The sequence below is a fragment of the Lottia gigantea genome, assembly GCF_000327385.1.
Source record: "Lottia gigantea unplaced genomic scaffold LOTGIsca_8, whole genome shotgun sequence".
In the NCBI taxonomy this organism is placed as follows: Eukaryota; Metazoa; Mollusca; class Gastropoda; family Lottiidae; genus Lottia; species Lottia gigantea.
Window position 1 is genome coordinate 1,643,444 of NW_008710662.1, and position 25,633 is coordinate 1,669,076.

A 25,633-nucleotide genomic window follows, 5' to 3' on the forward strand; every position below is an offset into this window, starting at 1 on the left:
CCTAACCACATTTCATACAGTGTATTGTTACAAAATATCAGTGATAACATTGTGATCACAGTATAGATATACTCATGTTGATAAACTTATCAGTTGGAGGGTGATTTGTTTTATTATTGCGAAATACTTCATTATCGGGCATTTGTTGCAAGCTATTACGGAAATTATCCCCTATCAACTTAATATATATAGGACATCTTCCTAACTTTCACCCCAAATAATCTTACAATATTGTTCTATACTTATCTCAACTATATACTATAGATTGGAAACGATAGGCTTGAAAATTATTCCTTAACCTAACCTACATAGCAAAATATTCTATAATATTAGCAATAACAAAGTATAAAAATTTTTACAAAAAAGTTATAACAAAGTATCAAAATTCTTATCAAAAAGCTATAACAAAGTCTCAAAATTATAACAAAATAGCTATAACAAAGCATCAGAATTATAACAAAATAGCTATAACGAAGTATCAGAATTATTACAAAATAGCTATAACATAGCATCAGAATTATTACAAAAAAGCTATCACAAAGTATCAAAATTATTACAAAATAGCTATAACAAAGTATCAAAATTATTACAAAAAAGCTATAACAAAGCATCAAAATAATTACACAAGGTAACAAAGTATCAGAATTTAAGGGTTAATAATATAAACAGGTTCTATAATTTATGACTTCATTATCAATATTCAGAGCACTGAGCACTGTGCCTTCTTAATATGATACTTTATTAAATATTTATTTAAAAACATTCTTTTGAGAGGTAGTTTCCTAAATGTTTGTTCATATGAACCTACAGGTTGATAGCTGAACAGATAGTACAAATTATCTTCTAGTAATTAGTATGCATTACCATGTGGGTTTTAAGAGTTGCTCATAAATTTGTAACAAATTTTGCGTTGGTAATGCTTATCTGCTTCTGCTTTTTACAAAAAATGTTTCTTCTTCATATGATCACTTTATTGTGCATTTCTCTTACATGTATTTTCAAAATATATCCGGTACTCAAACACTTTTGACATTTTTCACAATGAAAGAGTTTCTCTAATGTATGAGTTAACATGTGTATTGATTGAGCGTTTCTACACGATATAACTTTAAAACATTCTGGACATGCTTTACCATTATCTATGGAAGTTGACTGTGATGATGCCTCACTATATACAGCAGTTGATTTACCACTTTCTATTATAGTTTCTGACGATGAGGCTCCTCTATATATAATAGTTTCTACATTGGAATGCTTAGATCTGGTAGCTTTTTGTACAATTTGAACACTGGAGCGTGCCATTCTGTTTTGCAATCTTCTGTTTGACATTTTGTTTCGATAACGATGTTATTGTTGATAAACTTGCGCCTTCACAATCGATCATGTTGTAATCATGGCTCCTTTGTTCATAGTGATCAATTCTTTCAATTATGGACACGTCATTAATTTCCCATTGCATACAATCTTTGTGTTCTTCAGACTTCTTACTAAGATTGTTATTTATATTAGTAATACTATTTTCATTAATGTGTACAGTACTGTTTGTAGTTTTAATTTTATTGTTTTGAGTTCCACTGACATTGTTGCGAATTTCACTAACATTGTTTGGAATTTCCCTTCCATTGTTTTGAGGTTCACTAACATTGTTTTGGATTCCACTTACATTGTTTTGATTTCCATTAATATTGCTTTGAATTCCACAACCATTGTTTGGACTTTCACCGCCAATGTTTGAACTTTCACTACCTTTGTTTTGAGTACCACAACAATGATTGTTAATCCTACTTTCGTCAGTAAATCCATCATTTGTGAACTTGAACTCTTTGTCAGATGGACTATGATCACTATCTGTATCACTACCGGTTTCACTATAATAGTCGAATTCGCTCTCATCATCACTGTAGCAAATTACATAATAGTCATTTTCAACAGTTTCCTTAACTATTTTTGATATATTCACTGCTCCCATAAACGAGTGTTTCAAATTGAGTAAAATTTCTCTGATAACACAGATTATCCACATGTACATTTTCAACACTAACCTCAACGATAATCTCTTCATTATTACTAATGTTGGATTCCCCAGTATCAAAGCCACGAACTCCGAAACTCACTTCTGTCATTTCAATAATTACAAGTAATTCCTACGTATGCCCTTTTTCGTCCCGTCATTTGGCAATATGTGAGATACGTACACTTTCTTGCTCGATGTAGACATAATTGTATTGAATGTATCCCATGAGCTATTAACAGATATGGTTGCCCATAATTATAATTAACAATTGCCTTGAGGTTGAAAGGAGGATTTATTGATTTCAGTAGATTAAGTTCTAATAAACTATTGTTTAGAATCTCTCAGGGTACTTCACACATACAGAATAAGTCTATCGTACAATTATGATTAATCATTCTCGTTACCAATAAGAAGATGGTCTCAAATTTAATAGTGATAGCAAATCGATGAAAAAAACTCACACGATCGTTTCACCAGATTTTCAGCATAGTACAAACAAACAAGGGCAATAAAGGAAGGGGAAGCTAGACCTGGGCAAGTGAACGACGGCCAACAGAAACCTTGAAATTTAGTCTCTTCAAATTTTTTGAAATTTCTTTTTTTTTATTATCATTTAAATACTCTTTGTCCCTGTGAATGTAAGGAATAGACGAGGTAATAATAATAATAATAATGTTTATTAGCATTAAGTACATACATACTTTTTAAACAATAGAAAGCAATATAAATAAATAAGTGACTGTAACATGGTGTTAGAATAAGAAATTGTAATAAGAAATCGTGATAAAATAAATAAAAAACATAAACTATAAATAAAATGATAATTTATAATATTTACAATATGTACATGATATTATTTGTTTTGAAGGTGTGTTGAAGGTAAATACACAAAGGATGCTGAATTTTTTAGCAGATACAGTGTCTTCGGTATGGTATTTGATACGAGATTATCGATAGAGTAGAAAATAGAAGATAATCTCGTCCCTTACCCCGTCTATTCACAGCAATAGAATTTCACATATCTAATTAATCAATCAACCCATTAAATTCTTTTACTGAATCATTGCAGTTCTGCAGTGGACGTATCAAAATGTATGATTTTGATTATTTTGATATTATGAGATTTTTAAAGAGAAAATGACAATTTTAGCCTAAGATAACCAAAATTAGTCGTTATTGTTGTCGTTACTGTCATTATTTCCACAGTCAAAAGAGTCCAAATTATCAAAACCACTATGGGGAGCACTAAAGAAATCTCTAAAATCCGTACTTCCTGAAAATATCCCTGCACCACCACCACCCATTCCAGTGCTTCTGATATACCAGTCATCATCGCCGTCACCAAAACCAGATGTGGCTTTATTTGCAATGCAGGAAAATACTTTCATCACCATGTTGCCAGTAAAACCCAAAGCTGAAAGATAAATAAATTTATTAACATCAAATGGGACTTCCAGGGGACTCTCGGACGACCAAATAAAACGGGCGGACGGTTTAAACCAGTAGCTGATAACTTTTTTGATTTTTTGCTACCAGACACTCGAAGGACTGGGGTGATCGCGACAGATGTAGTGCACGATAGTGCTAGCAGATTCCAGACTTTTTTTCGCAAATATCTTGCCGATCGACAGAAAATAATGATCGGTACTATCGGGACAAAATCAATCGGGTCAAACTTGGATCAGTATTTACAGAAACTACCACTCGGTTTGCACAAAAGTGCTCAAAAGTCTTTACAACACAAGATATTTTAAACAAAATTAAACCCAAATCTGAAAGCAGCAATGTTTGATCTTTTCGAATTTAATTGCATGAACATCATCTCAAGTCGTTTTTACATATCTTTGTTTTAATTTCATTTGATGTGTCATAGCTTTAACAGTTATGCTGACTTTGACACTTATCTTGCTACCAACACTAAGTTTTAAAGTCGTCGTACATGGTGTTGTTTTTTTCTTCACTTTATCTTTTCCTCTAAATCCTGGATTAATCGTTTCATATCTCGGACATTCTCTCAGTGACCAATTCAATATCATGTTACAATGTGGACACCTCTTTTTATCCTGGCAAGAGAATAGCATTACAGTTCTTGATGGTAGTGATAATCTCTCGACTGAATGAGATAACTTATGAATATATCAATAAATAGTCATTTTAAATCAACAATCGGTAGTTTTTTCCAAAATTTACAGAATGATAGTCAGTTATCGACAGAGAGAGACAGAGAGTGTGTACATTTCAGGCAGCATCTCACTAAGACAAACAATTCAGTTTTTTATATACAATTCACACATAAATAAAGTGCAGTCGCCATTATGATTTTAAAAATTTCTTTGCAGCTTAAACCAAACGAAAAAAGTTTAGTGCATAATTAAGTTTTTAGTGAGTAAAGAACATTTTTTTTGACATCATAAAATTTCAATATCAAACTATATTCTTTAATGGATTCACAAGTCAGTGAGTTATGGAGATCGTCATAACAGCTTTTGGATCTAAAACTTTAATCTTTGATGTGTTCGTTAAAAAGAGTTTTGGAAGAGACGGTCGGTTGAAATGATACGAAAATACCGTTACCCAATTTTGCATATTCAAGCCCGAATCATCAAAATGACGTCATATAAAACACATATAATTAAGTTATTATTATAGAATCAGCGCACACCTTAATATTGAATATTACCATTTAATGTAGTACAATAAAAAAAATTTCCTACCTTGATTAGAGGGCGGCACACGGGTATATACTTTTAAATATCATTGATATATTACAAAAGCGATCTAACTTGATAACGAACGAGCGTGACATAAAGATAGTGAAAATAGTAGACATATCGAATTTCCTAGTTCAAGTTCCCTTCTCCATTATCATATCGTGATTACAGATTTAAAAATAACAAGCCATCAAACTAAACACATAACATAAATGTCCTGTTTTTCTGTGCAAGAAGAACATGCGGTTGTGTAAGGACGCCAACAATATCCGTCCATCAATCGTCACACTGTATGGCAACTTTAAACTTGGTCGTAGGCAAACGTAAAGAAAACACGAGAAATATTCCTCCAAAAATTACAAATTCTAAAACATTCGCCCCTATTCCTCGACCTATGTATGATGAAGTGTCTCGGTTACCTTTGCATGGGTAGCCTTAAGGACACCTTAACAGTGTGACGGGGCTATAACAAACACATTTCGTTTACATACAAGAATCGTAACTTTCTAATTGGAATTTTATGCTCATTTCAACTAATCAACTAGAGACTGGACTTTATTCATCTTATGTTCACATATAACGCATCTAAAATAATATCTGGCTTTGTCACACCAGAAAGGCATTCTTACTTCGCTGCTACTGCGACAGAAAATGGCTCAGAGCGTGTTTAGGTTGTCATAAGCGTGGTATAGACGTGAAGGACACGCCAGACATCTTGCAATTGTTCCATTTGTCGCCACTATTTGCCGAGTTATTCGGCGTTTATTTTGAATATGTTGAGAACGCGTTGAGAGCGCCAATGGATCGAAAAGGTCGTTAGACAAACGTTGTAACATCTCCTTGAGCAGTATAAAAGCACAGTACATGCGTGGCAAAGACGCTGCAATATAGTCCGTACCTAGCAGTACGATTTCGAGTGTTTTTGTTTGTAATGTTATAAACATTTTTCTCTAGTTTTCCGCACATTTAAGTGCGACCTAGTACCTGTTCCAGTAGCCGTAAGATCGTAAAACCTTTCCTATTTAAGTCACGGTCATTCTCAATTTTTATAAACAAGGACATGAATGGTAAATGCACTTTGATTACAAATTTTATTGATATCTTAAAAAGGTATATTATAAAGAAGACAAAATAACAAAAATGTCGACCAAATTTCTATTCGACTAGTTCACTTGTTTACTTGATTATTCATTCATGTATTCATGGGTTTGTCCCACTAATATATACAAACTATATCCTGGCCCCTTTTAACATTAACGCCATTAAATTTCACTCATTGAATGTCAAATTTTATAGGGTGTGGTAATTTCTTTACAAATTTTTTTTCATATAAATCGACAGTTTACACATAATAAAACACTAAGACAAGATATTGGCGAGCATAGGTGTGTATTCATTGTAAAGCCAAGGAGATGAGAACGAAAATATGGACAACTTTATTTTTGATGCTTCTGTCATTAGGTAAGAATATTGAAAGGTGTGAAAATTGAAACCACTTTTATTTTCAAAAAATGGTTGTTCGTGCCAATCTATGTTAAAGGGACAGTATGCAAAATTTTCAAAACTAGTTTTGATACTGAGTTGGAACCTTTAGTATCCGCAGGAAACTAGAATTATTCGTTTACTTTGCTTAAATCTGTACAGTAGGTTTCTTACACTTACCAAAAACATACCGAACTTAAAAAGTTCACGTACCTATTAAATAGTTTTGGCGTTAAAAATTTAACGCAAGATTTTTTTTAGTTAAAACGTTAGCAGAGTCAAGGGACACACTTCTCTAGATTTGGTGTATAGTTCTCTTGAATTTCAGGAAACACTTATAGCCTTACAAACTTGTTGTTCCGGGGATCATTCATACACACAAAAAGGGGACGTGACGAATATTTCCGAGAAGTATGAGTGTCCGAATTTCAATAATTATGAAAATAAAAAAGTATGTTCCCATCATACGCCTAAACTAATAAGGACTTGAGGATGAAGTATTCAAATTAACTTTTAAAGAGTTCACGAAACAAAGGTTTCAATTGATACTCATAAGCGTACCGAAAACATGCCCCATAACAATTAGGCCAATATAAAAACATTTTCAATTCTTTTTGTATTTATAGAATGTACCAATGCAATGGTAATTACATCAGGAATGTCACTGACTTCCACCAACAATAATCCAGCAGTTGATTCTTCAGTAACTCTAACGTGTCACACTCCAGGTTACGATGAAATAACATGGAGCGGACCAAATGGCGTGTTTATTATTTTCGCACCAAATTGTTTTAGATTATCAGAAGCAGAATCGACCCATATCACTTATATATCTGTATCTTGTGGAGGTGGAAGCAGTGTCTTGACTATTAATAACTTTGATCCTGCTCGAGATGCAGGAGGCTGGTCATGTTCTGGATACTCTACGATGGGATCATCTGATTCAGCTTCTATTACATTAACTGCTGCGGGTAAGTTCCTCTAAGAATTTATTTTTTCATTTCAGTACCTTGTCCCTTAAAAACAGGGGTATACAACCTTTTGGACTATCGGGAATATCCGCTCACCAGGAATTTTTTAAAAACCTATTATTGTCATTCCCTTGTAAACTATGTCCCAGTTCGGAAATGCACTAAATGTATCATGAACAAAACCACACTTTTTATCGAACAAATCAATATAGTAGCTGAAATCCAGTTCAGGTACCATACAATATATTACCTTTACGAAAGGATTTAATGTCAGAATTATGTTCATTACAGCTTCTGAGGTAGAAAACATCAAGATAACAACAGATTTAGCATTTATAGATCATTATGATACAATTTCATTATTATATGGTGAAAAAGAGACGATACATTGTTCAGCTGATTGTCAGAATAGTTGTCAATTTACATGGCATCTGAATAACCAACTTGTTTCATCATCTGATGAATTAGTAATTGATCTACAGAGTACACCAGCTACACCTGGTGGTAAATATATCTGTACAGCGAGTTCTGGTGGTGATAGCATTACAAAGAACGTAACAATAAACAGTACGTAATTTTTAATTAAGTTTAATTAGAGTTTTGAATTACAACAAGATTGGCTCGATTCCCCCTCAGCTAATCATATATGATATTGCTTCGATGGAAAAAAATAATTATGCATTTTCAGAAAAATATTTAATTTGTTTCCATTCACTGGCGTCCAATTGGGAGTTTTTTTTATGCACGTCTTCGCAAGCTACTTGTGAGAGAAATGTCAGTGCCCCTTCAGAGAAATCCCGGGAATAGGATGTGAGTAGCACGTCAGTTTGCTTGTCGACCAAAGGGAAAATGATATTGTCAATGAAAATGCGTCTAGGAGTGGAATAATCAAGCGCAAGATGAAACAGAGAAAATAGAGTGTACAAGATCTGGATTGAGCAAAAAGAGACATAAAGAAAAAGGACAAAAATTAATAATTCATCTAAAATATATTTTTTAACTTCAATGAGACTAATTCATAAAATTTTGTCGTAATACTTTAAGGGTTATGTCTACTCCGACGGGAGGAAATTTGCTATACATGTACCCGACATCTCCATAGGGGTCTTCTTCTTCTTCTTGACATTGGAAACTACATCACTGAAAAGTATGAGCAAATAGTTCTGTCTGTTAAATACATTATATTATCGATTTCAATATCATTTTCATAGATTTACTAGTTAACTGAATTGTTTTGAATGGTTATTACAATTGTATAAAGATAAAGGTACATTGTCGTTAGCGTATATTCGAATTGTTTATTGATGCCCAAAGTTAATCATTCGGTAGGGATATAGGGGTTTCGTGGGTTATTTACATTGTCAACGTAAGGTAATCTGTATTGTTCACTAAGTGGAATAAACATGTAGTACAAAACCACCATGCTATTCCTTGAGAGAACTTCTCAAACGGATATTTGTATTTGGACAGTTTCTTGTAGACCTTCTTCCATTAAACAGAAAATCACTATCCACAGTTCAGATAAGTATTACATCTGCGGCAAGACGATTTATCATCGATATAATGGTAAGATGACGTGCAACTCGCACCCCATTCCCGCGAACAGCTCGCAAACGTTTTTTGTCTCCCAAGTGGAAGGGCACTCTCGTTTTTGTCTGTCGTTGATCAACTCTATGTGAGTAAGTCGCAATATACTTACTCTGAAATGGAGACAGCGATAGAATTCCTCTCGCTAGTAAGTCAAAACTCTCATGTGGACGGTTCCTATCTGATATCATTAACACTACTATACGTTTAAATACACAATCAATTTTATTGGTAAATTATATTGTAGGATGGGCAAGAGACACTATTATATTTTCACCACCTGATGATATACTAAATGTAAATGAAGGTGATAATGTTACAGTTATTTGTGATGGGACGACGAATAGTCACTACTGTTCTGGTCCAATGAACTTTGAGTGTTATACATCTTGGAACACAATGTCTGCCGGTTATACGTCATCGCCACTTGAGTTGAGTTTCTACAACATAACTCTTGACAAGACTGGAAGACATTACTGTATTCATAATGAATTTGAAGAATCTTCTAATACCCAAATTAATCTCTACAAATCAGTACAGATTAATGTTATTGGTAAGGCATTATACATCGTACATACATAATAACACATAATAATGTTCCAAATTATTATATATATATACCTTGTTTCACTTCTCCAAGGTAATACATGTTCATGATGTCACATGATTTTTAAAGGGGCAGTCTATTGTTTTTTTTGTAGGTCGAAATTCTTTTGCTCAAATTTAAGAAAACTAGACAACGAAAATTAGAGAAACATGCCCCTTAACGTATCTGAAAGTTTTAGCTAAAAAAATCCAATGCTTTTTGCTAGGTGTGAGAAATTACTGTAGGCAAAATAAACGCTTTAATGTATCTAAATATGTCTCCTACTTTTTCCTTTGGAGCCAATATAAAGTCAAGCACCAAAACTAGGTCAAACTGCTTAATTAACAATTAGTACTCTCCAATTTTAATAAACCATTTTAAAGCAAATTCAGTTTGATCAAGAAGATGCATAGATATAAATAGCATACTTTAGAATTATTTTCAGATATACTACCGTTTTTAATAATGAAAATTTTGCATACTGCCCCTTAAAACTTATAAATGCTTATGCTTCTATGGTAATTTTTATCGTCAGTTGCTTGGCAGCACAGGACTGAAACATTGAAATGAATGTTTTTACGTCATGAGGGTAATTTTCTAAGGACAGCGGCATAGCCTATTCTCTTTCGAAACATAAGTCGAATTTTTATCAGTCAAGCCAAATTGATATCGATGTGTAAATAAGAAATATTAGAAGAGACTATCATCTTTATGAATCCAATTATTTACAACAACGTCCGCAGTATCTTCAAAAACAGCAATAACAATCAACCAGACAGCCACAACTGCACAATTTTCTTGTTAAAATATATTAACAATCATCAATCAAAAAGCAATTCAGGATATCATATATTGTATTTTAGTTTTATAGTTATCTTATATTATGTAATAATACATATTTATTATAAATGAATATAATAATTTACAGACAGTTCAACGTCAGCAACACCATCAACAACAACAACAACAACACCATCAATACCATCAACAACACCATCATCAACAACATCAATAACACCAACGACACCGTCAACAACCGAACAGCCAACCACAACTACACAGGGTATCGTATGATTTTCATCAAATTATATATTGTTATTTTATATTGCATAACTTATGCTAATATACATTATATTATAAGCGGAAGTTTTACAACATAAACTTTTGTATGATATATTATGTTTTTTTTATATTTATCTTACATGAAGTCAAAGATAAATTGAGTTTTACTATGGTTTGAAAATTAATTCCTCAGTTTTTTTTTAAATTTGTTTGACCTTGACGTATGAGTTGTCTATTAAAGATTTTCACTAAAATATGGCTTTGGCATTTATAATCAAGCAAATATATTTATGCATCCGTAATCTATACCACTTCACATACCCGAGAAAGAATATGAACTACTTGTGTACTCAACTCGTGTTTGTGTTGTCATATTGGATGTGCATGCATATTTTTCCTCCAAAAAAGATCTTGACACCCACGTACAATAATTTATCCAGCTCGTCAAAGAAAAACTAAAGGCGTTTAGAGACAGTAATTATTTTCATATTCTTTTTACTTTTTAGATACACCAGGAATGTCATTGACTTCCACCAACAATAACCCAACAGTTGATTCTTCAGTAACTCTTACCTGTCAAACTCTAGGTTTCGATGAAATAACATGGAGGGGACCAAGTGGAGTGTATATATTATTTATAAATTGTTTAAGACTATCAGAAGCAGAAACAACCCGTATAACTTATATATCTGTATCTTGTGGTGGGCTCTTGACTATCAATAACTTTGATCCTGGCCGAGATGCAGGGACTTGGTCATGTTCTGGGAACTCTATAGGTATGATGGGATTATCTGATTCAGCTTCCATTACCTTAACTGCAGCGGGTAAGTTCAGCCTTGAAATATTTTTTTCGTAGTATAGTATCTTGACTATTATGAATTTAGATCCTGGTCGTGGTACAAGACCTAAGGTCAATGGTATACACCCTTGTACCAAGACTACCCGCTTCCAATGATCTAACAAGTGAACAAAAAAAAGTATTATTTATAAAAATTCATTGTTTCATTTTATTGTTAGGTATGTCCCTATTCGGAAATAAATTAATTCAGTATTTCTCAACCTTTATGATCCTTTTACAAATAAATACAAAAAACTGTAAAACTTAGCACGGTTTGACACATAAAGATCAATGGAGATGTCAAAGCCCTTCAGTCAAAAGTTTGTGCTTGGTGTTTTTGAAACGGGTATTAGCAGGTCTTCAGGCGTAGATCACCACGTCTAGACTGCCTCTTTTTCTTGGTTGATATAATTTCTACGGTGCTCAAATTTGGATAGTTTTGGATGTTATCTTTGTCAAGCCTCATGGACTGGTGCTTTTCTCCAGGTGGAAAACATTTTCAAATTAAACCAATAAAATCATTGTTGTAATTCAATTAAACGAAGATAACCACACTGAAATGATTGAATACTAGAATTATGTTCATTACAGCTTCTCACGTAAAAAACATCAAGATAACAACAGATATAGCATTTATAGATCATTATGATACAATTTCATTATTATATGGTGAAAAAGAGACGATACATTGTTCAGCTGATTGTCAGAATAGATGTCAATTTACATGGCATCTGAATAACCAACTTGTTTCATCATGTGATGAATTAGTAATTGATGTGCAGACACCTGGTGGTAAATATATGTGTACAGCGAGTTCCGGTGTTGATAGCATTACAAAGAACGTAACAATAAACAGTACGTAATCTTTAATTTCAAACAGTTATAATTAAAAACTCTGAAAGATAATTGTTTTTATTTCCTGATACACTCTCATATAATGTAACATTGCTTAAATAGAACAGAAATAATTTGTTTTTAAGCAAGGAAACTTATAATATAATAGTATTTTGATTGGTTATAGTTAAAATAATGATAATCGTTAACTCAACAATTCGTTTTAATTTATTGATAAATATATTGTAGGGATGGAAAGAGACACTATTATATTTTCACCACCTGATGATATACTAAATGTAAATGAAGGTGATAATGTAACAGTTATTTGTGGTGCGAATAGTTATTACTGTTCTAGTCAAATGAATTTTGAGTGTTATACATCTTGGAACACAATGTCTGTCGGTTATACGTCATCACCACTTGAGTTGAGTTTTTACAACATAACTCTTGACAAGACTGGAAGACATTACTGTATTCATGATGCATTTGAAGAATCTTCTAATACCCAGTTTACTATCTATAGATCAGTTCAGATTAATGTTATAGGTAAGGTGTTATCTGGTTTGTTTACTTTGGCCCTCGGTAGAAAAAACAGACCAAGCGAAACAATTTGATTAGAAAAAACGCACTAAGTTGAAATTCATAGAATCAAAAATTTTTGACTGTATTATTGAGACATTTTGTGAAACAAGCTTTTGTCTTTATCTGTCGAAGTGGTCAACCAGGACCAATCAATATGAATGAAGTCCTGTACAGTCTTAACCTTTTGTAACGTATGTTATCTCATCCCCTTTTCTGTTATTAAACATTGTACATCGACTACCTCGTGTCTTAATGGGACAGATACGCCATTCGTTCAACCAAATGTAAATTGATCAGCTAAGATCATCAGTAATAGTGTTCACAGCTCATCTTCGCACTTTGAGCCTTCAAATCCATGTGTATCCAGAATTATCCGCGTTTGAAAGTATAAAAGACGACTCGTCTATTCTTGAAACTATTCCTTATGTAGAAAAGACACATATATAACTAGAACGTTAAATTCCTAGTAAGAATTATTTTTGAAGGAACAGCATCTTGTACAACAACATCTTCTCTTAGTATTACTACGAGCCGAATTTCTTGCATCGTGTCTCTTCTAACGTCAACATGTGGTATAACACCATCAAACTATTTTAAACACATCTTTTAACTCCTGTAATCATATCCTTAACTTCTGTATAATAACACTATCAACATGTTATATTATATATATATCATTAATGATTCCAATTATTTACAGCAAATTCAACGTCTGCAACGTCACCATCAACAACAACCCAACAGCCAACCACAACTACACCAGGTAGTTTATATCATTATTATTATATTGTATGATTCATTGTAAAATATATATATATATGTAATTATATATTGTGTAATATAACTACTTGCATAAATATTCTTAGAATTTTCGTTAATGAAAATATAACAACTTGCCCTTTGTTATACTGGCACTATTTATGACAGTAATCATATGAGCTAAATTTATACGACATAACACCTGACAAATCTCTAGCCAAATATGGTAGATTGGAATTTCATACATATAATTAAAGATTAACGAACGCGCTCTACCTAAAGTAGGAAATAAATTGAAACATGATTGAAGCTGATAGAGAACGGCAATAATTTTCAGATTTCATTATTTCTTTTTTAGATCCATCAGGAATGTCACTGACCTCCACCAACAATAACCCAGCTGTTGATTCTTCGGTAACTCTTACCTGTCAAGCTCATCGCTTAGATGTCGTAACATGGAATGGGCCAAATGGAGTGTATATAAGTTTCTCGACAGGTTGTTACAGATTAATAGAAAAAGAATCAAACCATATTTCTTATATATCTGTATCTTGTGGAGGTGGAAAAAGTGTCTTGACTATCAATAACTTTGATCCTGCGCGAGATTCAGGAAGTTGGTCCTGCTCTACATATTCTGATTCAGCTTCCATAAATCTAATTGCTATTGGTTAGTAGACCTAAAATCTTTTTCTTATTATAATCTCTTTGATTTTGAATATTATAAAGTTAAGTGGACAAAACCGAGGACGGGTTTCAATTCTCATTAGTTATTTTCCTTTACGTTAACCCTACCTATTTCATTTCTGTTTTCACCGTAGCAATAATAAAAATATTGTTGCTTGACTGCATTCAAATAGATGACATTAATGAAATGATTTAATACTAAAGTTATGTTCATTACAGCTTCTCACGTAGAAAGCATAAAGATAACATCAGAAATAGCTTATATAGATTATCATGATTCAATTACATTATTAAATGGTGAAAAAGAGACGATACATTGTTCAGCTGATTGTCAGAATAGTTGTCAATTTACATGGCATTTGAATAACCAACTTGTTTCATCATGTGATGAATTAGTAATTGATCTACAGAGTACACCAGCTTCACCTGGTGGTAAATATATGTGTACAGCGAGTTCTGGTAGTGATAGCCTCTCAAAGAACGTAACATTATACAGTATGTAATATAGTTTCTATAATATAATCTGTCTCACCCGCTTGTGAGTGTATCTAGACTCGTGTTCAGTGAGGGTTGTGGAGGGGGGGGGGGGGGGGGGGGGTGTGGGTCCTTAATAAGCTTTTTTGGAATAGTCATGAAATCACTCGCCAAAATCTTTTTAAAAGGTTAAATTGTGGGATCAAAAAGAATTTTTTTGAATTGGAAACCTACTTTACAAACATGTCTGCACCCGAATGTCAACAAAAAACTACCATTAAAATTTGATGAATTTTAGTCGGAGGCAACTCTGTTTTCGTTAAGAATTTTGAAATATAAATCAATAAATGATACATTTTATGTGCCTTTCCAAAATTCCATGATGGCCGATGTCCATCATGTCGTCCTTGAATCGTTAATTTGAATACTTATGAATTTATTTGTACAGTTGTACTACAAGAGTCTAGCTACAGAACAAATATAATATTTGAAATTTGAGTCTCTTTCGGAGAGTACACAAAGTTGATAATGGTAACTGGCATTTATTAATATCCAACCCTTGACAAAAATACAACGTTGTTTTATTATAGCAAAGTCAAGAGATACGATTAAATTTTCGCCCCCTGATACTATACTAAATGTAAATGAAGGTGATAATGTAACAGTTATTTGTGACGGGATGGATGATTATAGCTGTTCTGGTTTCGAGGGGGTGGATTGCACAGATTCATGGAATACAATGTCAACATCGCATGAGCTGAAGTTTTACAACATAGAACTTGACAAGACAGGAAAATATTACTGCATCCATGAGGTGAATGAACAATCTTCTAATACGCGGTATAAATACTACAGATCAGTACAGATTAATGTTTTATGTAAGTAGCTTTTACTAAGTAAACTTTTCAGAACAGTTTTTATTACAGCTCAAAACCACGTTCTAAACTCTTATGATCATTTGCATGATTTTCTTTCGGTTTTTCGGAAACGTGTGGATATGATAGGGACGCAGGCTGAAATAGGTCAGTTGTCAGAAGATCGCATAGCTTGAAATGTTTTTTTAAGGTTCTGTTTTAAAATTTTATTTCTATATATTATATAACGGGTATCTTTTTAGTTTTATCTAATTCATATTTATTATTTATGAAAATAATTATTTACAGCAAGTTCAACGTCGACAGTATCAACAACATCAACAATACCAACAACACCATCAACAACAACAACCCCATCACTAACAACACCATCAATAACCGAACAGCCAACCACAACTACACAGGGTATCGTATGAATTTCATCAAAATATATATTGTTATTTTATATTGCATAACTTATACTAATATACATTATTTTATAAGTCGAATTTTTACGACATATATTGTGGTATAATGTATTATGATTATCATATAAGATGTACCTTATATGAAGTTAAAGATAAATTGAAAATGTTACTTTGGTATTAACACCTCGTCTGTTGTATTCAAACTTGTTTGGCCTTTGGCATATTTACTAGAGATATAGCTATTGCATTGATAATTAATCAAAGATGGTATTTTGTCCTAAGCAATCAATGAAAACTAAATGCGTTCTACTTAAATAAAGACTGCAATTATTTTCAAATACTTTTTATATTTTAGATACACCAGAAATGTCACTGACTTCCACCAACTATAACCCAACAGTTGATTCTTTAGTAACTCTTTCCTGTGTAGCTTCAAGTTACGATGAAATAACATGGACGGGACCAAGTGGAGTGTATATATTATTTTCAGGTTGTTTCAGAATATCAGAAGCAGAATCGACCCATATCACTTATATATCTGTATCTTGTGGAGGTGGAGGCAGTGACTTGACTATTAATAGCTTTGATCCTGCTCGAGATGCAGGAAGTTGGTCATGCTCTGGAAACTCTATAATGGGATTAACTGTTTCAGCTTCTATTACCTTAACTGCAACGGGTAAGTTTACCGATGAAATATTTTCTTCGAAGTATAGTATCTTGACTATTATAAATTTGGATCTTGACCTTAGGTCAATGATACACACCCTTGTACCAAGACTAGCCGCCCTCAATGATCTAAGATGTGAACCAAAGAAAAAAGAAGAATTTTTTTGATTGTTGTCATTTCAATATTAGGTTCCTAATTTCTCAATTTTCCACTATTCACAAAAGTCCCCACTTTGTGTGTAATACACTCCCAAGTCCCCCTCATTCCAAATTTCACCCCACGAATTTCGAATTAACCCCTGGGGTGCATATGAAGCACTACACTAAATGTATCATCAGCAAACCAATAATTTTCATCAAAGTAAATCAATAAAATTGTGGTTGTAATTCGGTAAAACGATCTAATATAACCACACTGAAATGATTGAATACTAGAATTATGTTCATTACAGCTTCTGAGGTAGAAAACATCAAGATAACAACAGATTTAGCGTTTATAGATCATTATGATACAATTTCATTATTATATGGTGAAAAAGAGACGATACATTGTTCAGCTGATTGTCACAATAGTTGTCAATTTACATGGCATCTGAATAACCAACTTGTTTCATCATCTGATGAATTAGTAATTGATCTACAGAGTACACCAGTTTCACCTGGTGGTAAATATATGTGTACAGCGACTTCTGGTGGTGATAGCATTACAAAGAACGTAACAATAAACAGTACGTAATCTCTAATTAAAAGAGGTGTAAATATTAAATAATTTGCAAGATACTCGCTTCTTTTACTTGATGCCCCTCGGCTAATCAATTGTAGAATTGCTAAATGAAATAGAAGCAATTTGTCTTGAAGGAAGTTAACTTGATATAATAGTATTTTCATTGATTATTGTTAAATGAACTGAACACGCTTAAATGACTTCTTTCCTTGTATCATGGACGACTGCGTACTGCACACAAAGATTCTGGTTCTAGTTGTGTATTTATTCACATTGGGTACGGACAAGACTCTAACTGTTCCTAACTGATAATTACTAACTCAACTATTCGTTTTAATTTATTGATAAAATATATTGTAGGGATGGAAAGAGACACTATTATATTTTCACCACCTGATACTATACTAAATGTAAATGAAGGTGATAATGTAACAGTTATTTGTGATGAAAATAGTTATTACTGTTCTAGTCCAACGGGTTTTGTGTGTGATATATATTGGAACACAATGTCTGTCGGTTATACGTCATCACCACTTGAGTTGAGTTTTTACAACATAACTCTTGACAAGACTGGAAGACATTACTGTATTCATGATGCATTTGCAAAATCTTCTAATACCCAAATTAATCTCTACAAATCAGTACAGATTAATGTTAAAGGTAAGGTATTATATGGTTTGGTTACATTGGCCCTCGGTAGAAAAACAGCACAAGCGAAACAATTTGAATAGAAAAACGCACAATGGAAATAACATGTTTAAGATTTAAATTTACAGAATTTAAAAATATTGACTTTATAATTAAACCATGTACTACTAACCGCAAACGAAACCCGAAATTCAAACAGCATATTGGCAAAACATTGATACCAGCAAATGAACTTTTCACATGAGGAGCTATATCAATCATAAGTGAGTAAGTATTTCATATTGCAAAGTTGTTTGAGATTTTTTTTTTTTGTAAATAAAAATTCTTTGAAATGAGCAAATCATTTGTTCAATGTGTGATTTTTAAAGACGATCGATAATGACCTCAAGGTAATAGTGGTACATTAGACTCTGATCTGATCATAACATAATATTCCGAACCGTTCATAATCCAATTGATTTTCCATCAACTGGATTTTAAGCTCTACGACCAAACTGTTCTTCTTATCTCTTATAGATTAAATATCCCCAACCACTTTAAGTGACTTTTTCTGTTACATCGTCGTCAACTTCACAGAAATGAAATTAAACCTTAAACTTCTGTTTTAACGCCAGATATATATTAAATTATTGATGGTTTATTTTGCAGCAAGATCGATTACATTTACAACACCACAAGGTAGTTCTTGTTTCTTTGTTTTTTCATAAATATTTTAATATAGTGAAATTAATCGAATAACAAATATTTTCACTGTCAAAATTTTACTCCTTATCAATTGTAGAGCGATATTTATTTATATATCTTGATATTCAATAGATTTATTTATTTCTTAATATTCACTGTTTAGAGTAATACTTTTACTAACAATATGGCTTTCATACAATGTATATTATCCTTAGTACGAAACGTGAAGAATGATGCGCAGGCTTGGCAGAGTTCACACAAATCGATTATCCTTTAAGATAATCCATATGTTAAGATGTGGTTTCACTATTTTTCAGATCCGATTATTTGTTTGTTTTAGATACACCAGGAATGTCACTGACTTCCACCAACTATAACCCAGAAGTTGATTCTTCAGTAACTCTTACCTGTCAAACTCTAGGTTTCGATGAAATAACATGGACGGGACCAAGTGGTGTGTTTATTATTTTCGCACCAAATTGTTTCAGAATATCAGAAGCAGAATCGACCCATATCACTTATATATCTGTATCTTGTGGAGGCGGAAGCAGTGTCTTGACTATTAATAACTTTGATCCTGGTCGTGATGCCGGGCGTTGGTCATGTTCTGGAAACTCTGTAGGTATGGTGGGATCATCTGATTCAGCTTCCATAATCTTAACTGCTGCGGGTAAGTTAACCTAAAATTCATTTCTTACTGTAGTATATTACTGTAGGGCTTGAATTCACATTAAGCGTGTCATTTTTAGGTCTGTCCCACCCAGATCGATATACACAAATATATTCGATTTTAATAAATGTATCATCAGCAAACCCACACCTTTCATAGAAGTTATAGAAGACTACAAGATTTGTCTTTGTTTAACATACTTTAAATAACTAACCTGAAAATAATGTCAGAATTATGTTCATTACAGCTTCTGAGGTAGAAAACATCAAGATAACAACAGATTTAGCGTTTATAGATCATTATGATACAATTTCATTATTATATGGTGAAAAAGAGACGATACATTGTTCAGCTGATTGTCAGAATAGTTGTCAATTTACATGGCATCTGAATAACCAACTTGTTTCATCATCTGATGAATTAGTATTTGATCTACAGAGTACACCAGCTACACCTACACCTGGTGGTAAATATATGTGTACAGCGAGTTCTGGTGGTGATAGTATTACAAGGAACGTAACAATAAACAGTACGTAATATAGATTATAACTATAATAGATAATACCTACAGTACATTAGCGAGCATCGTGTCCAAACCACACCCCCATTCGCCATACTTCCTCGGGGCCGTGGTATTACAAGTGAAAAAATTACGTATTCATAGCTTAATATTGTCCGATCAAAATTGGCACTACTGTATTGGTAGCAAATTTTATCCAATCAAAACAAATCACTCGTTATGACGCTTTGTTCGCGAACGTAAACGAAACGAAAGCAGTGTGCCATTATATATTTTGATGAATACGTACGGTACAAAATTGAAAAATATTTTTGTTGAAGCCGAGAGAAAACCAAACCTTACTTTAGAATATTTACTTGGAAAAAATCGTATCTCTTCAAACGGGCGGTAGAAAGCGATGTGCTTTGTTTACATGACCTCATTTCTGTTCTACCGTACTGATTGGTCAGATTTAAATGTCACCAATCTCATTTCCACGCCCCAAAATGAAGTGTAGAGGGCTTAGTTTAATACGGGTGAATAAGACTATAAGTAGCGGGTATCACAAGCTAGGTAGTATATGCTTACTATATTAAGCCATCTGATACAAGTTCTCAGTTGAGTTTGTCAAATCGCTTCTATTTCTGAGAGCTCACAGTGTTAATTTCATTCGAAAACTCCAGCTCCGTTTACTTTTTTTTTTACATTGATTTGTTCAGTTCTAGTAATATTGCGACCTTTATAATTTTAGAATTACAGGCTAATTTAAATTTTTACCAAACACTTCGTTCCGTTTTATTTGCTTTTTTTTCAAGAGGGATGTCGTTATACCCTTACTAAAGTGGCTATAAAAATAAAATCTAATAGAAAACGAACGAAAGTTTGGTCTATTTTAATAAGACTGGTAGAGTTAGAGCCAACAATGGTTATTTATGACACTTCTCGTACTTATGCTATTTAGTGGCTATTGCTTTACAAGTTTTTTTCAATGACTTTGTTTACACAAGCTTGTAGTGCTGAACGACCTGAATTCTCTAATCACGTGATCACGTGACAATCTGGACAAAGTTGTGGTAAATTATGTTTGCCGTAATGTGTTTGAGAGAGCTAGGGGTAAGTTTGTGTTAGTTTGTACAGCTGGTTTTAATTATTATCCAACTTGCAGGAAATAAATTGTCTGTAATCTTTGTTATTTTATAGTGCAGTCAAGAGAAACTATTATATTTTCGCCACCTGATGATATACTAAATGTAAATGAAGGTGATAATGTAACAGTTATTTGTGACGGGAAGACGAATGATTATGGTTGTGCTATTACCGGAATTCAATGTACAGATTCATGGTATACAATGTCAACATCACATGAGCTGAGGTTTTACAACATAGAACTTGATAAGACTGGAAAATATTACTGCATTCATGAATTCTATGAACAATCTTCTAATACGCGGTATACATACTACAGATCAGTACAGATTAATGTCATTGGTAAGTAGCTACATTGGCGTTTCTACTTTCTCATCATATTAACATTTTACATAGGGAAAGAATGGCTAAAAACGACACGAAATTCTAATTCAAATTAGACTGAATTTATGCTGCAATCAAAGACAATTTGACCACAGAAAACAGCTATTGGTCGTTTGAAGGTAAACTAGTTTCAGTCGCATTTTACCCTTTTATCTGGTATCACGTCCCAAGCTTTTATTAATATTTCTAAAACCAAACTTTCTGTTGCAGCAACAACGACTTCTGTTTTATCCTCATCAACATCTGGAACAACATCAACTATTCTTGTAACATCATCATCCACTTCTGTTTTATCCTCATCAACATCTGGAACAACATCAACTATGCCTGTAACAGCATCATCCACTTCTGTTTTATCCTCATCAACATCTGGAACAACATCAACCATGCCTGTAACAGCATCATCCACTTCTGTTTTATCCTCATCAACATCTGGAACAACATCAACTATGCCTGTAACAGCATCATCCACTTCTGTTTTATCCTCATCAACATCTGGAACAACATCAACCATGCCTGTAACAGCATCATCCACTTCTGTTTTATCCTCATCAACATCTGGAATAACATCAACCATGACCGAAACAACATCACCGACTTCTGTTTTATCCTCACCAACATCTGGAACAACATCAACTATGCCTGAAACAACATCATCAAATTCTATTACCACATCCTATACCTCAAACACCGCTTATACAGAAACATCACCAATTTCCGCTACAACGCCATCTACTTCTCCCTCAACAGCCTCAAGTAAGTGATTAACAACCGACATCATACTTATGGCTTACCAAAATTTAAAAAAAACAGATTCTAACTGATTCTTGCATTATACTCACAATCATTCACAATATAAGCTCTTTCGTGCCGATTTTGACATTTTCTTTTGGTTTAAATTATATTTTAATGTGATTTACTCCTCCCTTACGGAGTAAAAGCAAGTCATAAACCAATTGCCAAAATTCATTTTAGGTTATATTACCAGCTTAAGAGTTGATTCATCTAGCGATCCGCAGCATGTACAGGAAGGAAGTGACTTAAAATTGACCTGTTTTGCTGATTGCCAACCTGTTGATAGCTGTGTTTACACCTGGAAATTTAACGACAATATGATAGCCAATACTCATGAATGTAAAATGGACAACATAACCCGACAAGCAACGGGTACTTATACCTGTTCAGCCAGCAATGGACAGACAATGTCTAAGGCAATCGACGTGAAAGTCAACTGTAAGTACAAATTTCAAATCAATTTAGGGCAATCAATGTCACACGCAATCGACGTGAAAGTCAACTGAAAATCCATATTTTGAGCTAATTAAACATGGTTTTGGATACCTTAATCTTTATAATTTGTCCTGGACTTGCAAACTTCCTTACAATAGTCCCAATTTGAATTATTATTAAAATTCTTACAATAGTCCCAATTTGAATTATTATTATAAAATTCAATTAAGATAAGATCGGTATTGGCGGCAGTGGCCCATCCAGAAAATTCGACGTTTTTCAGTTCAACCCAGCTCACTTCCTCTCTCTATCCCCAAAACTCTCTGATTTTTTTTTCTAGATCCTCCTTCTGCCATGACAATATCACGAGTTCCAGATAAATCAGCCTACAATGTTAAGAGTAGCATAACATTAACATGTAACGTAGATTGTGTTCCTAAACCTACATTAACATGGAGAAAGGGATCTGAGGTTATACTTATATCGAACACATTCAATTACTTATCTCTGTCCAATGTTTTAACTGGAGATTCTGGAGAATATACGTGTACTGCTGATAATGGCATTGGAGATCAGACTGCAACAACCTCTATTAATATTAAATGTAAGTATTATAAGGCTTGTATAGATGAAATATCCCCTAGTTGTCAGAGTATGTATGTAACTTTCTCATACGCTGGTAATTCTTCAAACAATAAAATTCTAAGGTCTTTAATTCTTATATTTGAATATATTTCTTAATATATCTGATTATTGTATTATGTCGAATTGGTTACAGATTGGAATCCAGTTGGTTGACATATATCCTAATCCTTAATTTGGTTAAATGGGAGAATGACATGTATTAGTAAGATTAGTAAAAGTTTGTCATTATAAGGCTTTGTTTTCTTGCTTTATTTGTCAATATAAGTGTCCATGTGTCGTATATACAGCTTCAGAAAAGCTAATCTCAATAAATCACCAATAATAATATTAAATCTTACTGTTTACCAGAATGTATCAATGTATTATTCAAATTGTAAATTCTGTCTTTCGTGACTTTTACATCGGCCATTGTCATGCTTTTGCGCTTATCAATTATTATATTGTTGGCACAACCGTTCACCTGGATGGTTTTTTCTTTCAGATATACCTTCTGGATCTGGAGGTTCCGGAGCTAGTTCTATGTACTGGATGTCATCACACAAGATTCTGTTGATGATCGTCATTGTTTACATTCTTCATTAATCATTTTAAATGTTTTTAATGACCAAGAGCAATATTCATGTATATGAAATAAATATTTAACATCAAGATTACATTTTTTAGACGAATGTTGGGCCACTTTCTACGTCCCGGTTGTGGTACAGATATAAAGGAATAGGTACTCAAAGTCTTCGTACACGTATATTTATCATCAATACTTCTCGTCAGCGTTAAGGCGTCTTGTTCGACAGCAAAGAAGCGAATTTTGCCCGGGCGGAAACGCTAATGGACATGTAGATAGAGTTAATTCAGTTTATTACCTCTATCATGTTCAGATTCAGCCAGTGAATGATAACCAGGTCTCTGATAGGTGTAGTATTCAATATAGTTCTCGCACAGAGTTTATTTCATTATCAAAAGATAGCTTGCCAGGCAAGCTAATATACGCCCACTGGCAGCTTTGATTTTGAACATAAATATTTAGCAGTACAGTAGCAATCACCAGTATGAAATATTCAACCTTCAGTCATACACTTCTTTTGAACTCTTTAGAGTATGAGTTATTGTCCTAGTTCTTGAAAACGTGTTCAATCTGTAGCTCGTGAAAACTCTAGAAGGCAAATATTCAATCTTCAGGACTGAATAATAAAACCAAGTTTTGTCAAAATCCAGAAAGAATCATGCCTTTTAGTGTTTAAGTGCTAAATTTGAAAGCGGTTTCAAGAACAAGGGCAATAACTCATACTAAATATTTTTCAATTCTTTTGATTTTCAATAGGGTTCATCCTTGGGTGATTACGAACATTCACACCAAGTTTCATCAAAGTGATTACGTGCTAAAAATTGAACGCGTTTTCAATCGCAAGGGCAATAATTCATACTAAATATTTTTCGATTTTTTCTGATTTTCAATAGGATTTACCCTTGGGTAATAACAAACACTCATGCCAAATTTCGTCAAAATCCGTCAAGAATTGTTCCTTCTAGAGCGTTTACAAGCTAAAATTTTTACGCGTTTTCAAGAACAAGGGCAACAACTCATACTAAATATTTTTCGATTTTTCTGATTTTCAATAGGGTTTATCCTTGGGTGATAACAAACACTCATGCCAAGTTTCGTCAAAATCCATCAAGAATTGTCCCTTCTAGAGCGTTTACAAGCTAAAATTTTAACGCGTTTTCAAGAACAAGGGCAATAACTCATACTAAATATTTTTCAATTTTTCTGTTTTTCAATACGGTGTATCCAACCAACACTCATGCCAAGTTTCATCAAAATCCGTCAAGAATTGTGCCTTCTAGAGTGTTTACGAACTAAAAATTGAACGCGTTTTCAAGAACAAGGGCAATAACTAATACTAAATATTTGTCAATTTTTCTGATTTTCGATAGGGTTTATCCTTGGGTGATTACAAACACTCACACCAAGTTTCGTCAAAATCCATCAAGAATTGTGCCTTCTAGAGTGTTTACGAACTAAAAATTGAACGCGTTTTCAAGAACAAGGGCAATAACTAATACTAAATATTTTTCAATTTTTCTGATTTTCGATAGGGTTTATCCTTGGGTGATTACAAACACTCACACCAAGTTTCGTCAAAATCCATCAAGAATTGTGCCTTCTAGAGTGTTTACGAGCGTTTCAAGAACAAGGGCAATAACTCATAGTAAATATTTTTCGATTCGTCTGATTTTCAATAGGGTTCATCCTTGGGTGATTGCAAACAACCATACCAAGTTTCGTCGAAATCAGTCAACTTGTGCCTTGTAGAGTGTTTACGAGTAATTGTGGACGGACTGACGGACGGACGGACGGAATGAGGTGACGGCAATATACGCCCCCCATTTCATGTGGGCGTATAAAAAATCATACCTGAAAATATTTCTAAAGTATGCTATATATATCTATATATCTTCTTGATCTAACT

The 25,633-nt window shown here is 33.3% G+C and overlaps 3 protein-coding genes across 3 annotated transcripts; 1 reads left to right on the forward strand and 2 right to left on the reverse strand.

Annotated features, from left to right (window-relative positions):
* Positions 1–329: 329 nt before the first annotated feature.
* On the reverse strand, positions 330–611 carry LOTGIDRAFT_108465 (hypothetical protein; the record flags this gene model as incomplete). Its single annotated transcript, XM_009066916.1, has 1 exon — positions 330–611. The coding sequence occupies one exon, from the start codon at positions 609–611 to the stop codon at positions 330–332; it is 282 nt and encodes a 93-aa protein (XP_009065164.1).
* A 346-nt stretch (positions 612–957) lies between these two features.
* LOTGIDRAFT_155351 (hypothetical protein) lies at positions 958–1,329 on the reverse strand (the record flags this gene model as incomplete). Its single annotated transcript, XM_009066917.1, has 1 exon — positions 958–1,329. The coding sequence occupies one exon, from the start codon at positions 1,327–1,329 to the stop codon at positions 958–960; it is 372 nt and encodes a 123-aa protein (XP_009065165.1).
* A 4,808-nt stretch (positions 1,330–6,137) lies between these two features.
* Positions 6,138–23,814, forward strand: LOTGIDRAFT_229571 (hypothetical protein; the record flags this gene model as incomplete). Its single annotated transcript, XM_009066918.1, has 23 exons — positions 6,138–6,186; positions 6,834–7,178; positions 7,470–7,745; positions 9,013–9,318; positions 10,280–10,414; positions 10,920–11,237; positions 11,843–12,106; positions 12,335–12,634; positions 13,371–13,433; positions 13,788–14,096; positions 14,333–14,608; positions 15,178–15,465; positions 15,751–15,867; positions 16,225–16,545; positions 16,988–17,263; positions 17,620–17,919; positions 18,932–19,261; positions 19,509–19,790; positions 20,961–21,248; positions 21,501–22,046; positions 22,266–22,523; positions 22,861–23,124; positions 23,647–23,814. The coding sequence occupies 23 exons, from the start codon at positions 6,138–6,140 to the stop codon at positions 23,745–23,747; spliced, it is 6,012 nt and encodes a 2,003-aa protein (XP_009065166.1). The 3' UTR covers positions 23,748–23,814.
* Positions 23,815–25,633: the final 1,819 nt, after the last annotated feature.